Source organism: Branchiostoma lanceolatum, chromosome 2, assembly GCF_035083965.1.
Source record: "Branchiostoma lanceolatum isolate klBraLanc5 chromosome 2, klBraLanc5.hap2, whole genome shotgun sequence".
In the NCBI taxonomy this organism is placed as follows: Eukaryota; Metazoa; Chordata; class Leptocardii; order Amphioxiformes; family Branchiostomatidae; genus Branchiostoma; species Branchiostoma lanceolatum.
In genome coordinates this window covers 8,453,668-8,475,849 of record NC_089723.1, presented here as the reverse complement: position 1 = coordinate 8,475,849, position 22,182 = coordinate 8,453,668, and the positions used below count along the sequence as shown (strand labels likewise).

At 43.8% G+C, this 22,182-nt stretch overlaps 1 protein-coding gene across 1 annotated transcript in view; it reads right to left on the bottom strand.

Annotated features, from left to right (window-relative positions):
* Window positions 1–22,182, bottom strand: part of LOC136427361 (cartilage oligomeric matrix protein-like) — a 44,145-nt gene that overhangs the window by 10,169 nt on the left and 11,794 nt on the right. Inside the window, exons 5-21 of the mRNA XM_066416183.1 lie at window positions 18,844–19,004; window positions 16,212–16,322; window positions 14,008–14,131; window positions 12,262–12,276; window positions 11,955–12,040; window positions 9,905–9,959; window positions 8,563–8,708; window positions 7,990–8,130; window positions 7,289–7,366; window positions 6,238–6,390; window positions 5,337–5,441; window positions 4,636–4,743; window positions 3,918–4,077; window positions 3,330–3,448; window positions 3,015–3,067; window positions 1,797–1,882; window positions 677–772 (exon numbers count right to left, since the gene is read on the bottom strand). Of these exons, the coding sequence (XP_066272280.1) occupies window positions 677–772; window positions 1,797–1,882; window positions 3,015–3,067; window positions 3,330–3,448; window positions 3,918–4,077; window positions 4,636–4,743; window positions 5,337–5,441; window positions 6,238–6,390; window positions 7,289–7,366; window positions 7,990–8,130; window positions 8,563–8,708; window positions 9,905–9,959; window positions 11,955–12,040; window positions 12,262–12,276; window positions 14,008–14,131; window positions 16,212–16,322; window positions 18,844–19,004 (1,797 nt within the window). The remainder of the gene's footprint in view (window positions 1–676; window positions 773–1,796; window positions 1,883–3,014; window positions 3,068–3,329; window positions 3,449–3,917; window positions 4,078–4,635; window positions 4,744–5,336; window positions 5,442–6,237; window positions 6,391–7,288; window positions 7,367–7,989; window positions 8,131–8,562; window positions 8,709–9,904; window positions 9,960–11,954; window positions 12,041–12,261; window positions 12,277–14,007; window positions 14,132–16,211; window positions 16,323–18,843; window positions 19,005–22,182) is intronic.

Here is a 22,182-nt window from a genome sequence, read left to right as displayed (position 1 = left end):
AACAAATTGAGATACATCAGTCTCAACTCTCAAGAAGAGATGTTTCTTTCCATCTGCGCCAAATTTCATGCTATGTTCAAAAAGGCGTTTCTTATTGTACCCCCTCGTATATTACACGTGCATATTTCTGCTTTGACTGACTGTTTTCCACTAGAGCGCGATCGCTGAGCGACCGTACAGCGATCAAAATCGGAATCGTGTAACCTTTGATTTCATGATTAGTTAGAATATGCAATATGTAAACGTATGATCTAAAAGACAACAAAACATAAAAAATGTATAAAATCGTTCTTTATCTATGGAATTCGTTGAGCGATCCGTCAGATCTTCGCTTAGTGGTCGCAGCCTCTAATGGAAAGGCTTAGAGGAAAGGTTAAAGGTTATGCTCGTAGGTCTTAGCTCGTATCTATGTAGGGCTCCCTTCCCAGGACCCGTACCCTGGGATACAGACTGTTTGTCGGGACTTTTAGCTGGTTCTTTTTAGTCGGTTCCTTCTGGCTAATTCCTTTGGCGGCCCAGAGCTCCAAGCCCGCCGGTCCACTCCCCCGGGCTACAACTCCCCGGAGCGTTGATTAAGATCGGGCGGGCTGACTGTTCTTGGGCCGCCGAAGGAAATCGCTGGCGACCCGGTGCTAGTCTGGGCTCCCAGGGTAAAAGACCCATTAATAAGACATACTGTTGGTGTCGAGCTGTGTCGGGTTCACCACCAAGCGGCAGTTGTCGCTGGAGTCCGGGACGCCGTCATTGTCGTCATCATCGTCACAGTTGTCGCCTGAAAAACAACAGCAAGTGTTGTTTTTTTCATAATTTTATTTAATCAATCGTCTCAAATTACAATCAATCGTCTTAAATTACAATCACAAAACACTAGGTTACAACATCAGTTTGCGTATACAAGCATAATATGTACACATAAAACTTAGCCTAAATCACAATTCATTATCTCACATATACATACATACATATGACCTTACCTTAAAAAAGCTGTCGCTATGTGCGTGGCCATGTTTTAACCTGTGCCTTAGTAACTGAAGTACAATCTTCGCCTTACTAATAGAAGGTTATCTTCACATTGTCTTACAAGTTTACAGCACATTTTCTTAACAATGAATCCATTCTGTGCTCTAACATCTAACATTGTCTCAATGCTTATGATAAAAAAAAAACAGAAAGAAAAGTTAAAGCTTATTTCACAGCTGGGAACATCATTTGTATGGCAACACCCAGTATATTGTACTTCACACATATACCTGGTACAACAGCAAGTGTTAAAGAAAGCCGTACAAATCCGTGTATGACCCATTCGAATACCTACATTGGTGGCAGCGGTGGGATTCAGAAGCACGGTTCACATAGATGAGATTCATTCCGGACTGGCAAAGCCTAGTGGCCAGATCGAGCTTCATTGGGACAAGTAAAGTCAAAGTTCCTTCCCGCACCGATGGTGCATGGGGCGGCGCCGACATCTCCGTTTCGCCCATCTCCGTTTCAGTAGCCCTTGGGCCACACAACTTTGTGCAATCACTACAGCAGGGGGCTAGTCCACCGGTAGTGATGTGTGTCTATAATCGCGGTCTATAATCTTGTCTCTATCCTAAGCCAGATGAGGCTCTAAACAAAACTACACAGTTTATGAAATGGTTGACGCGATGCTATCATTTTGAAATTTGCCAATGTACCCATCTTTTTGAGAAAAAACAAACACATGTAGACATTGCCAGCGCATCATGGTTATAGTTATCAATCTCTCGTTCTTTAACAGCCCAAAAGAGTTTCTCTTATAGCCATCTCCTTACCTATGCCGTCGACATCTGAATCCAGCTGGTCACTGTTGGGAACTGATGGGCAGTTATCTGAGCTGTCCTGGTAGCCATCACCGTCCCTAAAAAAAAAAATTTTGTCATCCAAAGCCAAAACCTCGTACTAGTATCGTTGAAGAGGTTCATCAGTCACGTATAATAACAGTTACAGTTATAGGTAGTAGTACGGTTGGCTTGAGGTTGCCCACTACTACTGCCTATTGAATTCCCCCAATGGAGTCGACTTCGCCGGTGAATCGCTCTGGAGCTCCGGACCCAGAGGAGATCCTGTACACCAGCCCAAGAACCTTCACCAAGAGAAGAAGCTAGAAGAACATCGCCGCCTGAACCAAGTACAACAAGACTGCCCATCCACCACAGTCCAAGGTTCTACAGCGAGAAGAGAGTCCGAAGACGTCGCCACTGTTGCTGAAAGCCTGCAGCGCTGAACGCCAGAGCCTCCACGCGGCCAGTGCGAGACACAGCCGATGCAAGGGCAGAGACAACGCCAGAAACCACACTCGGACTCCCTTTTGTTTACACGTTTTGACCTTTGTGACAACTGTAATTGTTCTAGAACAATAGTTGAAGTCACGTGAGGTCAAGTGAGGTCATGTAGTGCACTTAGACCTTGCAGTTCAAACTGCACTGACATATTATTTGCTGTACTGTGATTGGTTACGCCACCAGGGCACTTCGCACTGATATTTATATAAGACAGGACACACTGTACTTGGCTCATTCGAGCCTTATACCATCGAGAAAGCCACACCGGCAAGACGAAACTAGTCTGGATGTGGGCTTTTCTGAAGATACGGCGTGAGTGTGTACGGTTGGCTTGAGGTTGCCCACTACTACTGCCAACAGTTACAGTTATAGTTATAAGACGTACAGAAGACGTCGAAAATTTGGAGGTGCGTATTTTGCTACCTTTTATTAAGTCACTGTTTGAAGAATATTCTTGTAACTCGTACTAGTATCATTAACAAGTGTGAACTGATTATATTTTAAGTTTATAGAATCTACTATTCTACTTTGAATCTCTGAATTTCTTTTTGACTGTCAAATTAGTGCACAAATGACCAGAATGTCCCAAAAGGTGCCCAGGGCACATAATATTATGATATAATTATAAGATGCCCCGCGGAACAAATACCATAGATAGTAACAAGGTATGGAGATGTGAATTGTTATGAGTGACGGCTTTCTACTTACTGGTCTTCGTTCGTATCGCAGGAGTCTCCGACCAAATCGTCGTCACTGTCGTTCTGTGTAGAAACAAGAAACAGATGTTATTGAACATCAAAAGCATAGCAAGTCAGAAAACGTGCTAATAAAAATATAACATAGGTTCCCATCTCTGTAGCAAGGCTTTTGGGTAATGCAAACGTGATGGTGTCGCGACTATCCTACTGTTGTATTTGTACTATCTGAGAGTATACGGGAAAGGGAGTTCTCTTCGGAACTCGTGGAAAAAAGACGAATGTATTTCTTGTATTCATCAGACAGTGACATAGTGAGGTAACATGCCTGTGTTGGGTTGCTGTTGTCCGGACAGCTGTCACACTCATCACCGACTCCATCACCGTCCCTGTCCACCTGCCTCTGGTTCGGGATCTTCGGGCAGTTGTCCAACAGGTTGGGAATACCTCAAAGAGAAATTACAAATTAAATTTTAAAGCCCCTCTCACATCTAGCCGACAATGGCATCTCGCAACTCCCTGATGTTTAAACATTTTGAAAGATGGCGCAGCCAATCAGTAGCCAATCTCGCAGACTAACTACCAACCACAGCCGACCTTGCTCCTAACTGACTCCAATCCATAGTCTGGGGAAGGTTGGGAGTGGTCGGGAGGCTATGGTCAGCTTCATTCATGTGTGACAGGGGCTTTAGCTTTAGCTTTAGCTTTAGCTCTATTCCATGAAGCAAACTGTACTATCAGCTCTCTAGACCTTTGTCTATAAGAGTAGAAATGCAGAGATCGATCGCCCATTTGGTTTGAGATGACTTTCTGAAAGCAAAAACAACTTTTCTGTGGAATAAAACGACACAATACAATTATCCGAAGAAACCCATTGTCCTGATCTACATATTAAGTAAAACCACCATTAACTTACTGTCGCCATCAATGTCGTTATCGCAGGAGTCTCCCACGCCGTTTCTGTCCGTGTCCAACTGGCTGGGGTTGGGCACGTTCGGACAGTTGTCACATGCGTCTCCGTCTGAATCCGTGTCTGAATTCTGCTGCCCAGTGTTCGGCTTCAACGGACAGTTATCCTGCGAATTTGTAAAATACTTATTATGAGTGGGTGCAAACACTGCATGTGCGATAAATGCATGCAACTAGAACCACGTGTGTTTGATTCTCCCCATTGCAGATGACGAATCTCACGTATCAACTTGACTTCTGTTCATTTGTTGAAATGCCCCATATTCAACAGTAAGTACCACTTTGTAATGCATAATTACCGCAGGGTTTTCACCAAATGGTGTTCCCCTGTGGTGGATTTCAAACTGAAGGCTTACATATTAACCTATGGACCCGGTAATATTCGATCGAAGTATGGTCGCAAACTGAGTGCATTCTTTAGTCGTGCATGTGCCACACAAATTCAGCTGTCCGGTTCAAATCCTGCGAAGGGCATCCCGGTTGGGGCTGCACCCGTCTTTCAGAAATCCCCTCTGAGTAGAATGGGGTCACGTTAAAGGGAAAGGGCTAGCAACCCCTCCCTGTAAAAATATACGCCGCCATTGAACTAGCAAGGAAACTGGCTGCCCTATGGCACTAGGCACTGCAAGATGAACTGTAGTGTTTCTACGGTAAGTCGGACTGACCTCCATGTTGGGTACGCCGTCACCGTCGGCATCGTCATCACAGGCGTCTCCGATCCTGTCTCCATCCGCGTCCTCCTGACCGGAGTTCGGCACCAGGACACAGTTATCCTAAGAAAGAGGGAACAGGCGTTAGGGTTGTTTCTGGTGTGTTGTAACCTGTCATAACTATGTTTTATTAGGTCTAGGAAAATTGATGTTGTGTTTCCGATTACGATTCTGTACAAAATAGGGTCGGTAGGTAGGGATTCTCTTTTTTTGTGCCTTAGACCTCGGCCGAAGTGTGATTCCAACAAAAACAGTAAAGCAAACCTGAAATGCTACAGGACACTTGTGTTGTCAAAATCATATTGTGCTTAAATATTGTACAAGCACACATTATTTATTGCGACACAAGTGAGGAGAACATGTTGGAAAACAATTCTACAATGTTTCATCCCTCAGATGTGAAATGCCATGTTCCTTTCCGTCGGTCGGACCCCAAAACGGCTAGGGGCGTCAGGGTTTTGCTTCGTTACGTCGGGTTACCGGAAATACAACATTTCCTCTTGGCCTTGTATGATGTGATTTGCATCCATTGATCTTCAAAGTCTTACGAAAATGTACCGCCGTTTGAAAATGAGAATATATGAAGTAGATTTCCGTCTAGTTCAAAGTAAAGATGGTTACATGTGATGTGTATGATCTCCTACTAAAGTACTCACCGGGCGGCATTTAGGATCAGAGCACGGGAGAGCCTCATCTGGGTAGCCGTCAATATCCGTGTCCGGCCCGCACAGGTAACCGTTTCCGCCCCAGCCAACTTTGCACTTCGACATAACGAAGAAATAAAGGTTAGTGTTGTTGCTATTTGTTGAATGAGTTAATTATATCGTCTGTATTGATATTGATTCTTCCAATTAATTGAAGGGAGGAGGTTACTGTAGGCATTAATTGGCAGCACTTATGATAAAAAGTATGGAAGTTAAACACACAACATTACCAGCGGATTGATAAAAAGTATGGAAGTTGAACACACAACATTACTAGCGGACTAGCCCCTTGCTGTACGTGGTGATTGCAAAAAATGTGTGGTCCAAGGGCTATAGAATTGTAGATGGGCCCCACCCCTATGATCAAGGCGCCAGGGTGACTTAAACTTAAAACTTTTTAACGAATTGGGAGACGTTTTTGTTCCTGTGATATGGCACATATGCAGCCCTCGCGACTTGCAGGAGAGAAAATATAATGTCAACACTGCGACCGAAGTCATCGAAGCCCGTAAGAGTCAATGTAGTAACTTCCAGAACAATACTGGCTCTTTTAAGAACACTTATGTCTGTGTTTGTGAACAGCATAACTCGATAGTCGTGGATGTATCTTTATGACATTTGTTATGTTGGTAGGTGTTGGCAAAATGAAGAAATGATTAGATTCTGGGCCCCCTGGCGGCTTTCCTAGCTAGGCACTGCAGCAGCACTTCCGATTTTGATATCTTCGGGTTCTGGATAAATTATGGTCGCGACTTTTGGGTGATAGATATTTCTTTTTTTATGTCACAGAGACGATTAAAACATGTATGCAAAAAGGCTATTGGCATAAAATCTGAGCCAGTAGTTTTCTAACCTCGCAGCTGTACTGTCCCGGCCGGGGGACCTTGCAGTTCGCGTTCTCGTCGCACGGGTTGGTCCCTCCGTCAGAGCACCTCCTCCCCGGGCGGCACCCCACCGTCTGGTTCCCCACGTACCCCGTCAGGCACGGCCCGCACCGGTACGAACCCTGCAGGAAATATCATATGTTAAAGCCGGCGTCACAATTCATGCGAGCGTCGGCCAACTTTGTAGATCGCCCGAAGCTCGCCGAATTTCAAAATCGCCCGAGCATCGACCGTATTTTCCAATGAAAATCTCGGGCGACATACGTCAAACAATAAAAACTAAAAATCCCCCATGAGATGGTACCATCTCTTGGACATGGACGAAGTCAGTATCGACTAACCTGGTAAAAGGCCAATATTTGGATCAACTTTTATTTCTAAGAATCGACCGAAGCCCGCGTATTCGACAGGACGTCGGCCGTACTTCGGCCGAAAATGCACATTTGAAGCACGCCAATACGTCGGCCGAGCTGAATTTCTTATTTGTGACGGGGGCTTAAGGAAGCGACCAAAATTTTGACAGATCGCCCAACGAGTATGTGATATAGAAAGATTTTTTCTACATTTTAGTTTTGTTGTCTTTTAAATCAATCATACTTCTACATTATATATTATATCAAATATTACATATTTCAATTATACAACAAACGGCCACACAAATCAAATTTTCTCCGCTTTCGTCGCTTATCGGATTCGATTGTCTAGTGGAAGCAAGAAGTAATGTCCCACGCAGGGCAGTTGTTTTATACCCGAGTCACCCATGCGGTATAACACGAATTCAAAGTAATAAGCTTCTCAATATATGAAAATACATGATGACAACCCCTGAAGTCATAAAGATACATCTTCTTAAGACGTTTTCGGAAAACAATGTACGTCGGAGAAAGTTGAGCAGTCTATCGTGAATTTGCGAGAGCATATTCAGAGGCAATAACGTTTTGTCATATAAATCAAACAAAACAAAACCGTGTCAAAACCAAACTGTCAACTTTTAAAAACCAAACAAAGTGTTTTTCCCACCATAGTGTTTGTGCAGACTGAGTTCGGCACACAGCCCCCGTTGTTGCCGTCGTTACATTCGTTCAGATCCCGGCACACCTGAAACAGATGGAGTCATCATGCGAGTGTCTAAGAATGACAGTGCAGTTAAAGATTCATATACTTGCAGACGAACGTTCAGGTGACACTACGATGATGAGTGCTAAAAGCGCACATAACATGCCCTGAAAATGCACAGCTTGTTATCACTGTCTATCCCTTTTCATTTGCTTACCACGGAGCAAAAAGGAATAGCTAGGGTAACTATGGAGGATGGTACCCATGCTACTGTGTTGATTGATTTATATACGCATGAATGCATTATCACTCGAGATGACAAAGAAAGGTCCTCTATTTAAACAGCAACTAGAGTTAAGTATTTGTGCTACATATACTTCAGGTTTGCTATGTAAGCTTACCGCTTACGGGTATCTTTATAAATATGAATCGGTATTGAATTTTCTTTTTATTTGAGTTGAATGTGTGATACTTGTGTGCCGATTTGTTAAAAATAGAGAGAACGCTAGCGACCCCAAAAAACACCCCTCCCAAGAAAATGGTACAGCGACCCTGTGACGTCACAATTCAAAATGGCGGCCATCACACATGCCAACGGATCCAACAAAGGTTTCGCTACGCAAACCTGTAAAAAAGCTGAACATAAAGTTGACCACCACACGTACCTGTCTGTTCCTGAGCGCGAACTCCACGCCCACCCCCTCTACCTTGTTCCCGGTGTACCCCCTGGGACAGGACCGACAGCGGAACCCTGGGGACAGGTTCTGGCACGTGGTCAGCACGGAACAAGGTGTCGCAACACGGCACTGGAAAAGATGGCGAAGTTACTATTTTGTCATACTATTTAAAGAAAACATAACTGACTGTAAATTATTAAAATAGTGCTGCTTGAATATCCCATACAACAGTTATTATTATCATTATTCTCCTACGCAGAGCCTTTACAATATATATTGAGGAGTCTCTGCTAAACCGGGCTGAGGTTTCCACTTTTGTGGGCGTGGCCTATAACTGTCAGCTAATCAGATAAGCGACTTTACCTAAAGAAAACATCTAGGCGATTCTCTGATTGGCTGACAGCTGGTTAGAGGCTACACCAACGAAAGTGGAAACCTCAGCCCGAAATAGCAAAGCCTCTTCAATGTATAAATGTATAGGCCATGGGCGATCAGGGCGAAGATCTGCGTTGGAGAGTGAGTAAGTTGAGAGACGGAAATTAAGAAAGAAACGGTCCTCACTTCGTCCACATCCTCGCAGTGTGTCCCGTTGCCCTGGAAACCGCCGGGACACGCCCCGCACTCGAACCCGGTGGGCGTGTCCGTACAGGAGACTCCCGCGAAGCACGGGTCGTCATTGCAGGTCCTGCGGGGCTGGGGAGGACCACCTAGGAAAACACATTAAAGGTAGTTTTAAGAACAAGACGTTACAAATACAAGATGGCGACCCTGTGACGTCACAAATACAAGATGGCGGCCCCCATTCAACCCAACGAAACCAACAAAGGTTTTGCTACGCAAAAGTCACACAACCCAATGATATACAAAACGACCCTGAGACGCCACAAAAACAAGACGTCACAAATACAAGATGGCGACCCTGTGACGTCACAAATAGAAGATGGCGGCCCCCATTCAACCCAACGAAACCAAGATAGGTTTTGCTACGCAAACCTGTAATTACAGTCCTCCACTAGGCAGAATTCACTGACTATGCCTATCCATGAGCCTATGTACTTGTGACTGTATGTTGGATGATGATATTTTGAAATAAAATTTTTTAAAAATTTCCATGGGTAAATCAAAACCCTTGCAAAACGTGTTGATATGAAAGTATTACCTTTGTAGAACTTTTCGTCCGACCATCCAGTTTCATTTTAAACCCCTTAAAACTGGAGTTCTATTTGTCACTAAGCGTAAAACAAATGCAACATTACCTCAGTCGAAAACAGAGACGTTTCGTGTACTTATGTCATGTCCTGAAACAATATCTGTATATCTAGGCCAATATATTTATACATTTATGCAAAAAACAATCCGTGAACTAGCGATTTAGTTGTATAAGACATTCATCTCTTCATCATGTTATTTTTTAATTGACATATACGGCTCCATATTGTATCTCCTGTTGATATTCTTTACCTCTGATAATATTACATCGATAGTGCTTTCTTATAGTTTGAAATGGAGCATTGTACAGCCTAGAACCTAACCATTGTATAGCATAGAACCTTCCTGTAGCTTTTAGTAGTTTGATATAAGTATCCAGTAGTATTTTATCTTTACCTTACATTGTACCTGTTGCAATCGTTGTGCAATAAACTTTGACTTGACTTGACTACCATCGTGCTTATCCATGAGTAAACCAGCCTGTTACTAGCCTGAGTACCATCCTCCGTAGTAACCGCTGGCTCAATGCTTTTTGCTCCGTGGTTGGCAAGCGAAAAGTATTGAGCCAGTAGCCTGGGTGCCATCCTATTTCTACCGGGGCTCCTACACTCGCTACCTCGGATGAAATAGGATGGCACCCAGGCTATTGAGCCAGCGGTCACTACGGAGAATGGTACTCAGGCTAGACCGTTACCTCCGCAGGCGTCACAGTTCTCCATAACAGTCCTCAGCCCAGCGGTCTCACGGGCCTGGACATAGAAGAAAACAGTGAAGCAGGGTAGAACTTTGATGTGTATGTGCTAGGGGTGGGTACCGGTACCGTGTACTGGTACAAAACCGGTAAAAAAAACGGTCCGTAAAAAATCAGTGGACCGGCCTATTGACCGATTAGAAAATTCAAAGTACCAGGCTACCAGCAGGCGGCCACATAACTGGTCTAAGAAAATACAAAACAGAAGATTTAACGAGACGTTAGTTGTGAATTATATCTACACTTAAAGAATGAGTAAACAGACGGCAAGGAGAGTATAGTTATAATTTTGAGACAAAGTGAAAACCTCAGAAATTATATCGTTCCAGACATGACGTTTGGAGACTTTTACGTGTGTCTCGCTCTCCAAAATATGATGTACTGCGACACTACTATAATCAGGTACAGGTACAGGTACAGGTACAGGTACAGGTCCGGACCTGGACCTGACCCTCTGGACCTGGACCTGGACCGGACCTGAATTTTATGTACTGGTACCCACCCCTAGTATGTGCGGTATGCATCGAGTAGAGTATTGCATGATGACATGCAAATGAAACTGCAGTTTGCTGGATGACCACAGGAGGCGCTCGTGATCAATCTACTTGATAACCGTAGGTCACGTCTAATTCTAAACAGGGCGGATGGGTGTCAAGAAATGTTTTCCTCGCACATTCTTTGTTATAGAGATGGAAGAATCTTTTATAAGTTAAAGGAAACTGAAAAAGTGAAACTGCAGTTTGCTGAATGGCCACGGGAGGCGCTCGTGATCAATCTACTTGATAACCGTAGGTCACGTCTAATTCTAAACAGGGCGGATGGGTGTCAAGAAATGTTTTCCTCGCCCATTCTTTGTTATAGAGATGGAAGAATCTTTTATAAGTTAAAGGAAACTGAAAAAGTGAAACTGCAGTTTGCTGAATGGCCACGGGAGGCGCTCGTGATCAATCTACTTGATAATCGTAGGTCACGTCTAATTCTAAACAGGGCGGATGGGTGTCGAGAAATGTTTTCCTCACCCATTCTTTGTTATAGAGATGGAAGAATCTTTTATAAGTTAAAGGAAATTCTGAAAAAGTGAAACTGCAGTTTACTGAATGACCACGGGAGCCGCTCGTGATCAATCTACTTGATAATCGTAGGTCACGTCTAATTCTAAACAGGGCGGATGGGTGTCGAGAAATGTTTTCCTCACCCATTCTTTGTTATAGAGATGGAAGAATCTTTTATAAGTTAAAGGAAATTCTGAAAAAGTGAAACTGCAGTTTGCAGAATGACCACGGGAGGCGCTCGTGATCAATCTACTTGATAATCGTAGGTCACGTCTAATTCTAAACAGGGCGGATGGGTGTCGAGAAATGTTTTCCTCACCCATTCTTTGTTATAGAGATGGAAGAATCTTTTATAAGTTAAAGGAAATTCTGAAAAAGTGAAACTGCAGTTTGCAGAATGACCACGGGAGGCGCTCGTGATCAATCTACTTGATAATCGTAGGTCACGTCTAATTCTAAACAGGGCGGATGGGTGTCGAGAAATGTTTTCCTCACCCATTCTTTCTTCTAGAGATGGAAGAATCTTTTATAAGTTAAAGGAAACTGTGAAAAAGTGAAATTGCAGTTTGCAGAATGACCACGGGAGGCGCTCGTGATCAATCTACTTGATAACCGTAGGTCATGTCTAACTCTAAACAGGGCGGATGGGTGTCAAGAAATGTTTTCCTCACCCATTCTTTCTTCTAGAGATGGAAGAATCTTTTATAAGTTAAAGGAAACTGTGAAAAAGTGAAATAGCAGTTTGCAGAATGACCACGGGAGGCGCTCGTGATCAATCTACTTGATAATCGTAGGTCATGCCTAATTCTAAACAGGGCGGATGGGTGTCAAGAAATGTTTTCCTCACCCATTCGTTGTTATAGAGATGGAAGAATCTTTTATAAGTTAAAGGGGGAGACCAAGTTGTCTTAAGATGGAATAGATGAATAGATAAGACGCACCTGCGTTCTGACGTCCCTCTGGAGTTGTCTGACAGCCTGCGTCAGCTCTCGCATGGTGGTCACAAACAAATTCATCTCGCTAGCTCCTGAACACAAAAGTTTGTCACGTTGGATAACAAATGAGAGATCAGACTGTACGTGTGTGCGGCACTATGACATGCCTTGTTGATATTTGTACCTTGAAGGAACTATATTGGCAGGCGAAATCTTGCATACAACAGAAATATTTGCTACGGTATGTTATACCAAAGGTAATTCTGCGCATATGAACACAGAACAGGTCTTCAAATAAAGAATAAGCACTCACCAAAGGTACCAGGAACTGGAAGAGAATAAATAAAAAGATTCAGTACAAATAATGATTATTATTTGTCACAAGTGCATTTGCAAACATATCCACGCAACAAATTATTATTAGTATTAGACTCTATAACCTACTTGCTAGCGAACAAAAAATCTTATTTGCTAGTTCTTGTCTGAAATTAAAAAGTATTTTAAAAAGTATACAGACAGTAAAGAATAACAATGGTGAGGAACAATGGACTACAGTCAAACCTGCCCAAGGCGACCACCCAGGGAACCCAGCAAAAACGGTCGCGATGGACAGGTGGTCGCCATGAAGAGGATTCCAATCATAACATGTTTTCAGCTCGAGGTGTTCAAATACCGTGTACCACGTAGATGGATGGAAAATTATGTGATTTTAGACAGCATGACCCCCACCAGGTTCAATTCTCATTGACAGAAATATCCTACAGAAATTACATTTTCCGTTATCGTTGTAATATTTGTATACCGTTACATCGTGAACAAATGTTCGTCATAATCTTGACTAAAAACAATGTCTGCCTCAATGACCTTGCAGCGCCCTCCCGCATTCACACGTCCTTGGTTAAAGTAAGAGTACACACACACACACGCATATAAAATCTAGGTTTTAAGGCCTGAGACAAATCCCTAGAAAACACCTGTAGACCCCAGCCTTTTTTTGGGCGCCGACCGCTGGATTAAAGCGGCAAAAAGTTTTCGATCTGACAACTGAAGGATGGAAACGGAAAGTTGTGATACCGCCGCCGAGCACGCGACCGCATCAAAAGGTAACACTGGAGCAGAACGCACAGCGTCGGCGATTACAAGCAAACAGCGCCCAATAAAGGTTTGTGAGAGTCATGGAAATAACAAAAATATAAGAATATTAATTTTCATCAATAATGAGAGTATTCAAAATATTCATACACAGAAGCGTTGTGTTTTAGAAAAGTCAGCGTTATGCCGCGCTGAAACAAAGATGGCGTCGCGGACCAAGAAACAACATGTCTCGGCCAACGTTTTGCCCTCCACCGCGGAGTCATTTTCCGGCGGAATTTAGTAAGACAGAGACACATTTTTGTTGAAAATACAAGAAATAGATAGTAATTTCTGTGAAATCTGAATTTTTGACGCCATGCACTACGTGATCGTTTTGAAAATTGAGTTCAAACCGAACCGAGCTTGCGGTAAACTATAAGATTACGATGGGCACAACAACATCGATATCTAAGTATTCACAATCCTTTGTACAATGTTTATAGTGGGAACGTTTTGTTAAAACACTTCATGGAGGAATCAATGCTTTTGATATATTTTTGTCCGTCAAGGTCTTAAAAACATTTCCGCGAAATCCGACAGCAAAATTCGATGTCACCACACGCTGGAAAAACGCGGTCGCCATGGGCAGGGATTGTGCTCTATGCGGTCCCAATTCGTGGCGGTCGCGGTCGCGTTAGACGGGTGGTCGCCTTGGGCAGGCAGCTTAATGCTTGTGCCTATGGGGAAAATTTTCGGGTCCGAGAAAAAGCGGTCGCCATGGCCAGGTGGTCGCGTTGAAAAGGTGGTCGCCTAGGCAGGTTTGACTGTACTAGCATTATGATAAAAACTGCAATAGAATATAATCTAAGCTTTTTGCATTCGACCGCTTTTTTGGAATGAGTAATATACCACTGACAAGTAAGCCTTTCATGGATGAACAGAATGCCCATATCTCAAAATATCGCAACTTTGAAGCGCCCCCTACCGACATTCCCGATCACATCTCTCTGCGCAGTGGACCTTCCATCCTGTGCCTGCATGCAGTCCTGGAACTGCAGCACTGACAGGAGGTCTGTGTTGAACATCAGCCGAAGGTTCTGCAAGGTACCCTGTCAAGAGATACACGACGATGTTTTGTGAAAAGACACCCAAAAGTCGCAGTCTCAATACTAGTAACCATCTACACACAGTTGCACCAAAATAGTTACTCAAGCAACTGGATATGATTTTGACAACTTTTGAAGATTTTGAAAACTTTGAATTTTGAAAATTTTTGAAAACTTTAGAAAATTTTGAAAACTTATTTAAAAAATTTAAAATTTTATACACAAAGTTGGTTTCAAAATATATACTGCAGCCGCGAAACGTCGACTAGGTACTAACTCTTTGGTTGTATAGAGACTTTGTTATCCGCTGCACTTTTGCACACAACGAAAGAGTTAGTACCTAGTCGACGTTTCGGTTACCGTCTGTCACCTTCCTCGGGGCAATACTAACTGGCTGTACCTCACATTGCAGCTAGGTGTCGCTGCTGCAATGTGACGATTTGAATTAAACGTGACATTTGGTAGTATACTTCGTTATCCAGTGATCTACCAACCTGCTGAAACTATCAACGGACATATTCTGCAAAATCTCTAAAATCTTTTTTTTTTTCACAGTTCTTTGTACCAGGAAATAAACTTAATTCTTCTCTGAAATCAACTAACAAAGATCGCTTTTTTCTCTCAGGTCCATGTCTGTCAACATCAGTGTACATTCCAGCTAATTTCACCGCATATTTGAGAAGTGTAAGAAAAGACGCTGCACAATAAGTAGGGCAAGCTGTACCGAGCTATACCACGTAAACAAAAACTGTTCCTCATCAAGTTTCTGTGGATTACACGGAGTCTATTTGCCGCGGCTGTTGCCTGAGGGCAGAGACCATCGTGTTCAAGTCAGCAGTTTTCAATAAGACTACACATGATGACGTGATCTGGTCTCTATGTCCCGAGGACCACCGGGTAAGAAACGACACACAATATGCCGGCGCTACCAAAACAACAGGTGAGAATAATTTGGAAGGAGTGTGCTTTATAAAAACATGACACGATTGAGCATTGGCCTTGGCATTGCTCGTTTCATCCCCTGACTTTTGCCACAATTGTTTTCCGTTTGAGCATGAAGTCGTGGGAATGCGTCGTGAGTACAGCCAAGATACCGTCAAGTGAATTGGCTATTATGTAACAAATCTGTGAATGCTGTCTGTCGGGGATAATTACTCTTGACATTTTCGGAACCGGGACAACTACAGACCTTCTTGAACTATCCCTCGAGTGTAAAGCCCCCCTCTCACTGCACCCGCGGCACGCTGGCGGCGTCGCTGCGGCCGATAGAATTGACAAAGCACTCAACGTATTTCATCGACGAAAAACAAATCTTTTTCAGCTTTGTGTGTTTTGTTGTCTTTTTGGTCATACTTGTACGTTATCATGATATTCCCATTATAAAGTCAAGGGTAACACAAATCCAGTTTAGGACGCAGCGACGCCGCCAGCGTGCCGCGGGTCCAGTGAGAGGGGGGCTTATGGTTGATACATTTCCTTGCAGAATCGTTACAACACTATCAATGACGAATGTTTCATCATAATCCATTTCTAGTCAGCATTGCTTAAGAACACTCTAGAGGGTCAAGTAATATCCTGTCATTCAACAATATTGTCTACGACTGAGCGCATGTTGCTGGTTTAAAATGTCCCAACAAATTGACCAGGCTTAGCCTCCTTCGCAGCCTTCGTGGAACGGCGTCGTATATATTAGGGGGGGGGGGGGTGTTACGCGATTTCTTACACGGTCCTCTAATGCCGGCTTAGGGACTTTCGCCCTATAACTCCCTCGGCGGCGCCCACAACCACACACCCATATTTACGCCGCCGTTCCAGGAAGTCTGCGAAGGAGGCTAGACCAGGCTAGGCTTCTTTTCTCACCAACCTTCTATCCATCTATCTATCGACCTATCAGTATCAGTCGGGACAAGCTAGTACATATTTCACCCAACATAGCCCTGTCAACTTCTCATATTCTATCCCGGTATGTCTTATTAAAGTGTCAGTAAAAGTAAGCCTTCTGAAATGCCCTCGGCCTTTTGGTTTCCATAGGAGAACGGATGAAGCTATTTCCTGCTTGGCTCACAACTAATTTTTCACTCACCTTGAACTTGAGCTGCCCCTTGCCAGGTCCCCTCTGCGCCACTCTCAGCTCGGCCACGGTCTCCAGGTAGTCGGCGCCAAGGGACTCCAGCACAGGTGCGCTCGTCCTCACCTGCATAGTGACAACAATGCCAGCGTTACGACAAAGTCTTTCTAGGTGCAAATTAGGTGCCAATAGAACAAGACGACACACATGACCCCCCCCCCCCTCGATTTACATCCAAGAGTATAGAAGTGAAGTGAACTTTATTGCTCAACAATCGTACATGGTAACGTTAGGTAACATAAATTCGTGGGGTACTTAAATTCGGGATTTTTCGAAAACGGGGTATTTAGGGATATGTGCTAGATGCAACATCAGTAATACCGCTAGAAATGCAAACTTGACAGACTAACGCATTCAGAACACTGTCTGAAAAGCTTCGATAACCATTCATTAGAAGTTGGCGACGTCAAAAACTCTCCGTCCCTTATTGACAGAGTCTGGGGGCTTCGTGGGAGACTCACACTGCAAGGTTGTTCGCTGGTTTATAAGACAAATGTCACATCTCCTGCCTGCTAAACACAATTATTTACAAGACAACGTATTACAATCTCTTTTGCTAACCTGCAACTGGATTCTAAGTGTGATCAATCATCAAAACTCCTCTTTGTTGCTACAACCTACGGCACGTGTATTTTCCCGCCGCCATATTGTTACCCAGAATCATGTCGTCAAGCAGACGACAAAGGTTTGTGAGGAACACTTTTTTGTCTAAATGTTGCGTGTGATAGTGGACTGAAGACGATATTTTCCTCAAAGTTTGCTCCTAACACAACAAGGAACACATGGACATAGTAGTATAACCATTACTACGGCATCCAGCTAACTTTCCATGAATAATGTAACGTTACACGTTGCCCGATGATGACGATGGGCCGACTTTGAGTGAAGTTCTACCGACTCAACACACGGGTTGTTCCCGAACTGGCCTGATGTGTGCGGTACGGCCGTTTTTTCGTGTATTTTTTTTACTTGGACACGTCTATATCCATAGCACTCTCCTCAAGCCAAGGATGGAACGAATAGCTGCTGTATAAAATGTGATTAGCGGTAAGATATTCAAGACGAATCTTCTCTCCCGAATTAATGTGCCCCCCTGTCCGACAGCACCGTCATTGTGCGTGCGGCGGACGGTAGTTTCAAGTTGAAATATTATGGTGTCAGCACGACTAGAGACAAAATCTACCATATATATGATTAGTGCAAAGATAGTACATGATACTGACAGAATTATAGAAAAAAAGGATGGTTTATTGTTCTGCTAGATTGATTTCAGTCAACCATTATCGGAAAAATCCCGAATTTATGTTACCCAACGTTACAATGTATGGCATGAAATCAACAATCTGTTCTACAAGGCTAATCTATCCTACAATTCTAAGTACAAAATATATTCGAAACCAGTGTATTTGTTACAATTTAAAGTCATGTATGGGTAATTCTGTCTCGCTTTTCGAATGATTTAGAGGGTCTATCCACAGAGTACTAGTACTTCCCAACACCCAGGCGCAATGACTTGCTGGCAAGGAACACCGGTTTGTATATCGTACTTCCGTGCATCAAGGTACAAACCATGCAGGCTACCTATAGTGAGTTACCGTATACCCTATAGGTAAAGACAACAACAACAACATACATACATACATACTTCTTACTCTAACCAAGGAGGTTAAATAACCTCCTTACTCTAACGAGTTGAAGCATAAACAAAGCTTTAAGATGACAACCCTACTACCTTTATATGTTAAAACTGTGGCCGGGACTGCCACGCAAGGATTGGACTGACAAGTCACACAAGACGCTCCACACGGCCACAGCACCATAGAAGGATGCCTACTACTGCTACCTACTATGTATGAAAAGACTAGCCTCCATAGCATGCTCTCTGGGCCTTTTGTTGGCTCATAAGTCATAATACACTTTATGCTGATGACTTCTTTTTGTACTGGGTCGTTTGTACAGTACAAAAAGAAGTCATCAGCAAAAAGTGTATCATGAGCAGCTCGGACATGTTGTAAGGGATTGCATTCGTCATTTCGCATGGTGACGTAAAGCCGGCGGCCCCGTGTATGAGGGAGCTTCGGACACATGCCTCAAGCGTCAAACCTCTGCACGTAAAAGAACCCAGCACACTTATCGAGAAGAGTAGGGGTGACCCGGTGTGCTTGGCCAAAAAACGCGAGCCGTGGCGAAGCTGCATTGCACTACCACTAGCTCCTTGAAAAAGCATCATGCTTCACCTCAATTGAGGATGACTGCTTTACCTTTACCTATGAGCACACAAAAAAGGCCCAAAGAGCCTGCTATGGAGGATATGACAAGACCGCCTATGTAGCCCCCCCCCCCCCTCTCACTGGACCCGCGGCACGCTGGCGGCATCGCTGCGGCCGATCGAATTGCCAATGCACTCAACGAATTTCATCGACAAAAAAAATATTTTTTAAAGCTTTGTGTGTTTTGTTTTCTTTTTGGTCATACTTGTACGTTTTGAATGATATTCCTATTGTAAAGTCAAGAGTAACACAAATCCAGTTTAGGACGCAGCGACGCCGCCAGCGTGCCGCGGGTCCAGTGAGAGGGGGGTCTTTACCTTATCGTCCAGGTTACAGTCCACGTACACCTCCACGGTGTTGGAGTCGTGCAGCACGTCAGAGATGCGCACCAGGACGGAGTGCCACTTGTTGTCAGCGATGGGAGTCTTCCCCAGGTGGAGGGACGCCTGCTCCTCTCCTCTCAAGAAGTTCACAGTCACTTAGGATAAAGAATAGAACATCTGTTAATGGTTTGGTCAGGTTGGTAAGTCAATTTAACAAATTCTCTTAGGTTTTCAACTTTTTCTCTACCCACGAGTAGCTACGGAAACGTCAATAGAGAAAAATGAGGATGTGTAAGAAAACTACGTTGAAAAGAAATAAAACATTTAGACACTTTGCTTGATATATTATATTGGATACAAATGGGCACTTCCGTTCTAGCCTTGCTAACATCGTCGTGATCGTGAGTGTACGCTCGCCCGACTGACTGGCTGATGTGTTGAAACAAGCGTACACTCACACAAGAATGGTAACTACAAATTTTGACATTAGGCACTTCAAATGAATAAAAAAACTGAGGAGGAATACCAATGAGGTTTTATAAAGACTCCTTGGGAAGACGGACCGTGTGAGACAAATTAATGAGGAAGAGGAGGAGGCATTTTCAAAACTTATTTTCAGACTTCCAAACTAGATATTGATCTCAGAACTCTCAGGGCAAATCACATGCGCTAAACGCATCTTCGATCTTCGTGCAGGAATGTGTTCTTCCGACTGCTACCCCTCCCCGAGAGCCCGGCAATCAAGGCTCGAACGCTGAGAAAACGTTTCAACGATTTGCCATGCCGCTCCTCTGTCAGCGACGTGTCCCGGCCCTCCCCTGATCTCTGGGCGGCGCGTGGCTCTGGGATTACCGGGAAAGGAAGGCGAGGAGACCGTGAAATCTCGAGATGTTCTGCTCTACTTCTGAACACGCAAACACGTGTAGGTCTAGCGTGGTTCTAATTAAAAACTGCATTTCTTGCACACTTAGTAGGTCAATGATTTAGGATTGGTGACCGGTGCGATGGGTAGAGTGTTCGCCTTGCATACGGTAGGTTGTGAGTTCGAACCCCGGCCGGGTCATACCAAAGACTCTAAAAATGGTACATACTGCTTTCTCTGCTTAGCACTCAGCATTTGGGAAAGAGTATGGTAGTTAAACACACACCACTACCAGTGGACTAGCCCCCTGCTGTAGTGACTTGCACAAAGTTGTGTGGCCCAGGGCTGCCGAAACGGAGATGGGCGCCACCGTATAGGTTCATCTTAAAGATATCGTATATCGATGTCTCAGTATAACACTTGTGACAAATCTGCTCAAGACATATGGCTACTTTTAATTGACAGGGGAATACTGTACATGCCTTTTTATTTCGCGCTAAGGCGAAAATAGAGTGTTCGCGGTGGTTTTAAGTTCGCGGCAGCGCTATTGTCACACACTGCTACCGTATTGGACAAAAAGGTTCGGGGTGGTTTAAAGTTCGCGGTGAAACGCTCGCCGCGAAAACCGTGAACATAAAACTACCGCGAACATTTCTGCATTTACAGTATATTGGCTATAAATAATGAGTACATAAATCACACAAGACGTAAGTACCCATGACACCCCGCGGCGGTGGGTGGAGTCCTGGGGGAGGGGGGCAGATTTATGACCTGTCAGTATTCACGAAACATATGATATATTTCATCAGACATGGCGACGGTGTTCGAGAATAAAATCCATCTTAAAATCCACGCAAGACGTGCCGTATGATGATTCCCTTAGTTTCGTGAGCCTACAAAAACCCTGGCGACGATTTTCAGTGAGTTCTCACATCACAACAACGTTATATTTTTGCATCATGGACGTCGCTATACCTTGTGATAGTGTTGTTTGAACTAATCATGTATAGATGTGACTAAATAATTTGACTTTTAAAATCCAATTCTTCGGACCCCAATATTGCTTGGGTTTCCTTTAGTTGAGGAAACCTGAAGATTTCAGGATCGCACAGTCACGGTACGATTGATCACCCATCACTACAGCAGATGGAATGTACAGAGTGCAACCAGAACGTTATGTGAGGCCATGTTGATTTGATTATATGGATGACATCCTCTGGGAACCCCAAAACTGATGCGAGCGAGCGAATAAAAAAAGTTTCAAAAAAAAAAGTTTCTTTCATTATGAAATCTACGTGGTCAGGAGAAGGATGAACAAAACTAAATACACAGATTATGTTTCTGGTATAACAAATAAACAAACAAACAAACAACCAAACACCGCAAGAAAGATTCTTCTTTTTTTCTTCTTTCAAAACTTCTTCTATGACTTTGGAACCAACTTTAGTACTCTTCGACATTAGTATCCGTTTTCTGAAATATTTTCTTTGCAATGTACAGCATGTATTTTCTTAATTTGCAGCTGCTTTTCACGATTTACAGTATGACCGAATTTTTTTGGGAGGGGGGGACGAAAATTGATGGGCGCGCGGATGTCATCCACATAGTCAAATCAACATGGCCTTAGTAGAGAAAGAATTAAAGTGATCTTGTACGAGTGTAGCTCAGATGAACTCAGTAACCGGTCGAGCTACTCTTCCACTAGCACTGATGGCGACAGAGAATACAGGCGATATGTAGAGTAAAGTAGAGTACTCTCCAAGCAGAGGTTGGTGGAGAAGATTGTGACCTTTTCATCATATGCCCCGTTTTCACGAAAAGTAGATAGAGTAGATCCTTCGGCCAGGCAGGAGTCCTCTTAGCCTGGGTGCCATCCTATTTCTACCGGGGCTCCTACAGGGAAGCGAATGTAGGAGCCCCGGTAGAAATAGGATGGCACCCAGGCTAGAGTCCTCTTGCTCCAGTATAGCATTCACAAGCTCATTGCACCGGAAGAACTCGCCTAGCTCTTTTCACCAAGCACAAAGAACATAGCCTCCACCAGGCCTTCCTACGGGCGAATAGATCGTAGAATTCGGCAAAAAAGGAAAAATCGGCCAGTAGTCCACGGCAAGGATTAATAAATGAAACCCTCTGGTGACCAAACTTCCCTGGCAAATGTTCTCCCTATAGCTGGCGTAGTTAGTCTAGTAGAGACTACAATGGACAGACATTGAACCTAAGGACTACGACCCTTTCCAGTAGAGTGCATGTCGGGTGAGTGACACAGCCTGGATTCGAACTCACGACTTCCTGGTCCAGAGGCAGAGTCACTAACCACTGGACTACGCACGTTATTTACAAAGTAAAATAAAGTGATCTTGAACCAGTTTAGCTCAAGTAAGGAAATTAGTAAGTAGCGAGAAAGGGCAAATGGATGACAATGAGGTGGAAGGTTTCGGCATATCTATAAAGCCCCCGTCACAAATAAG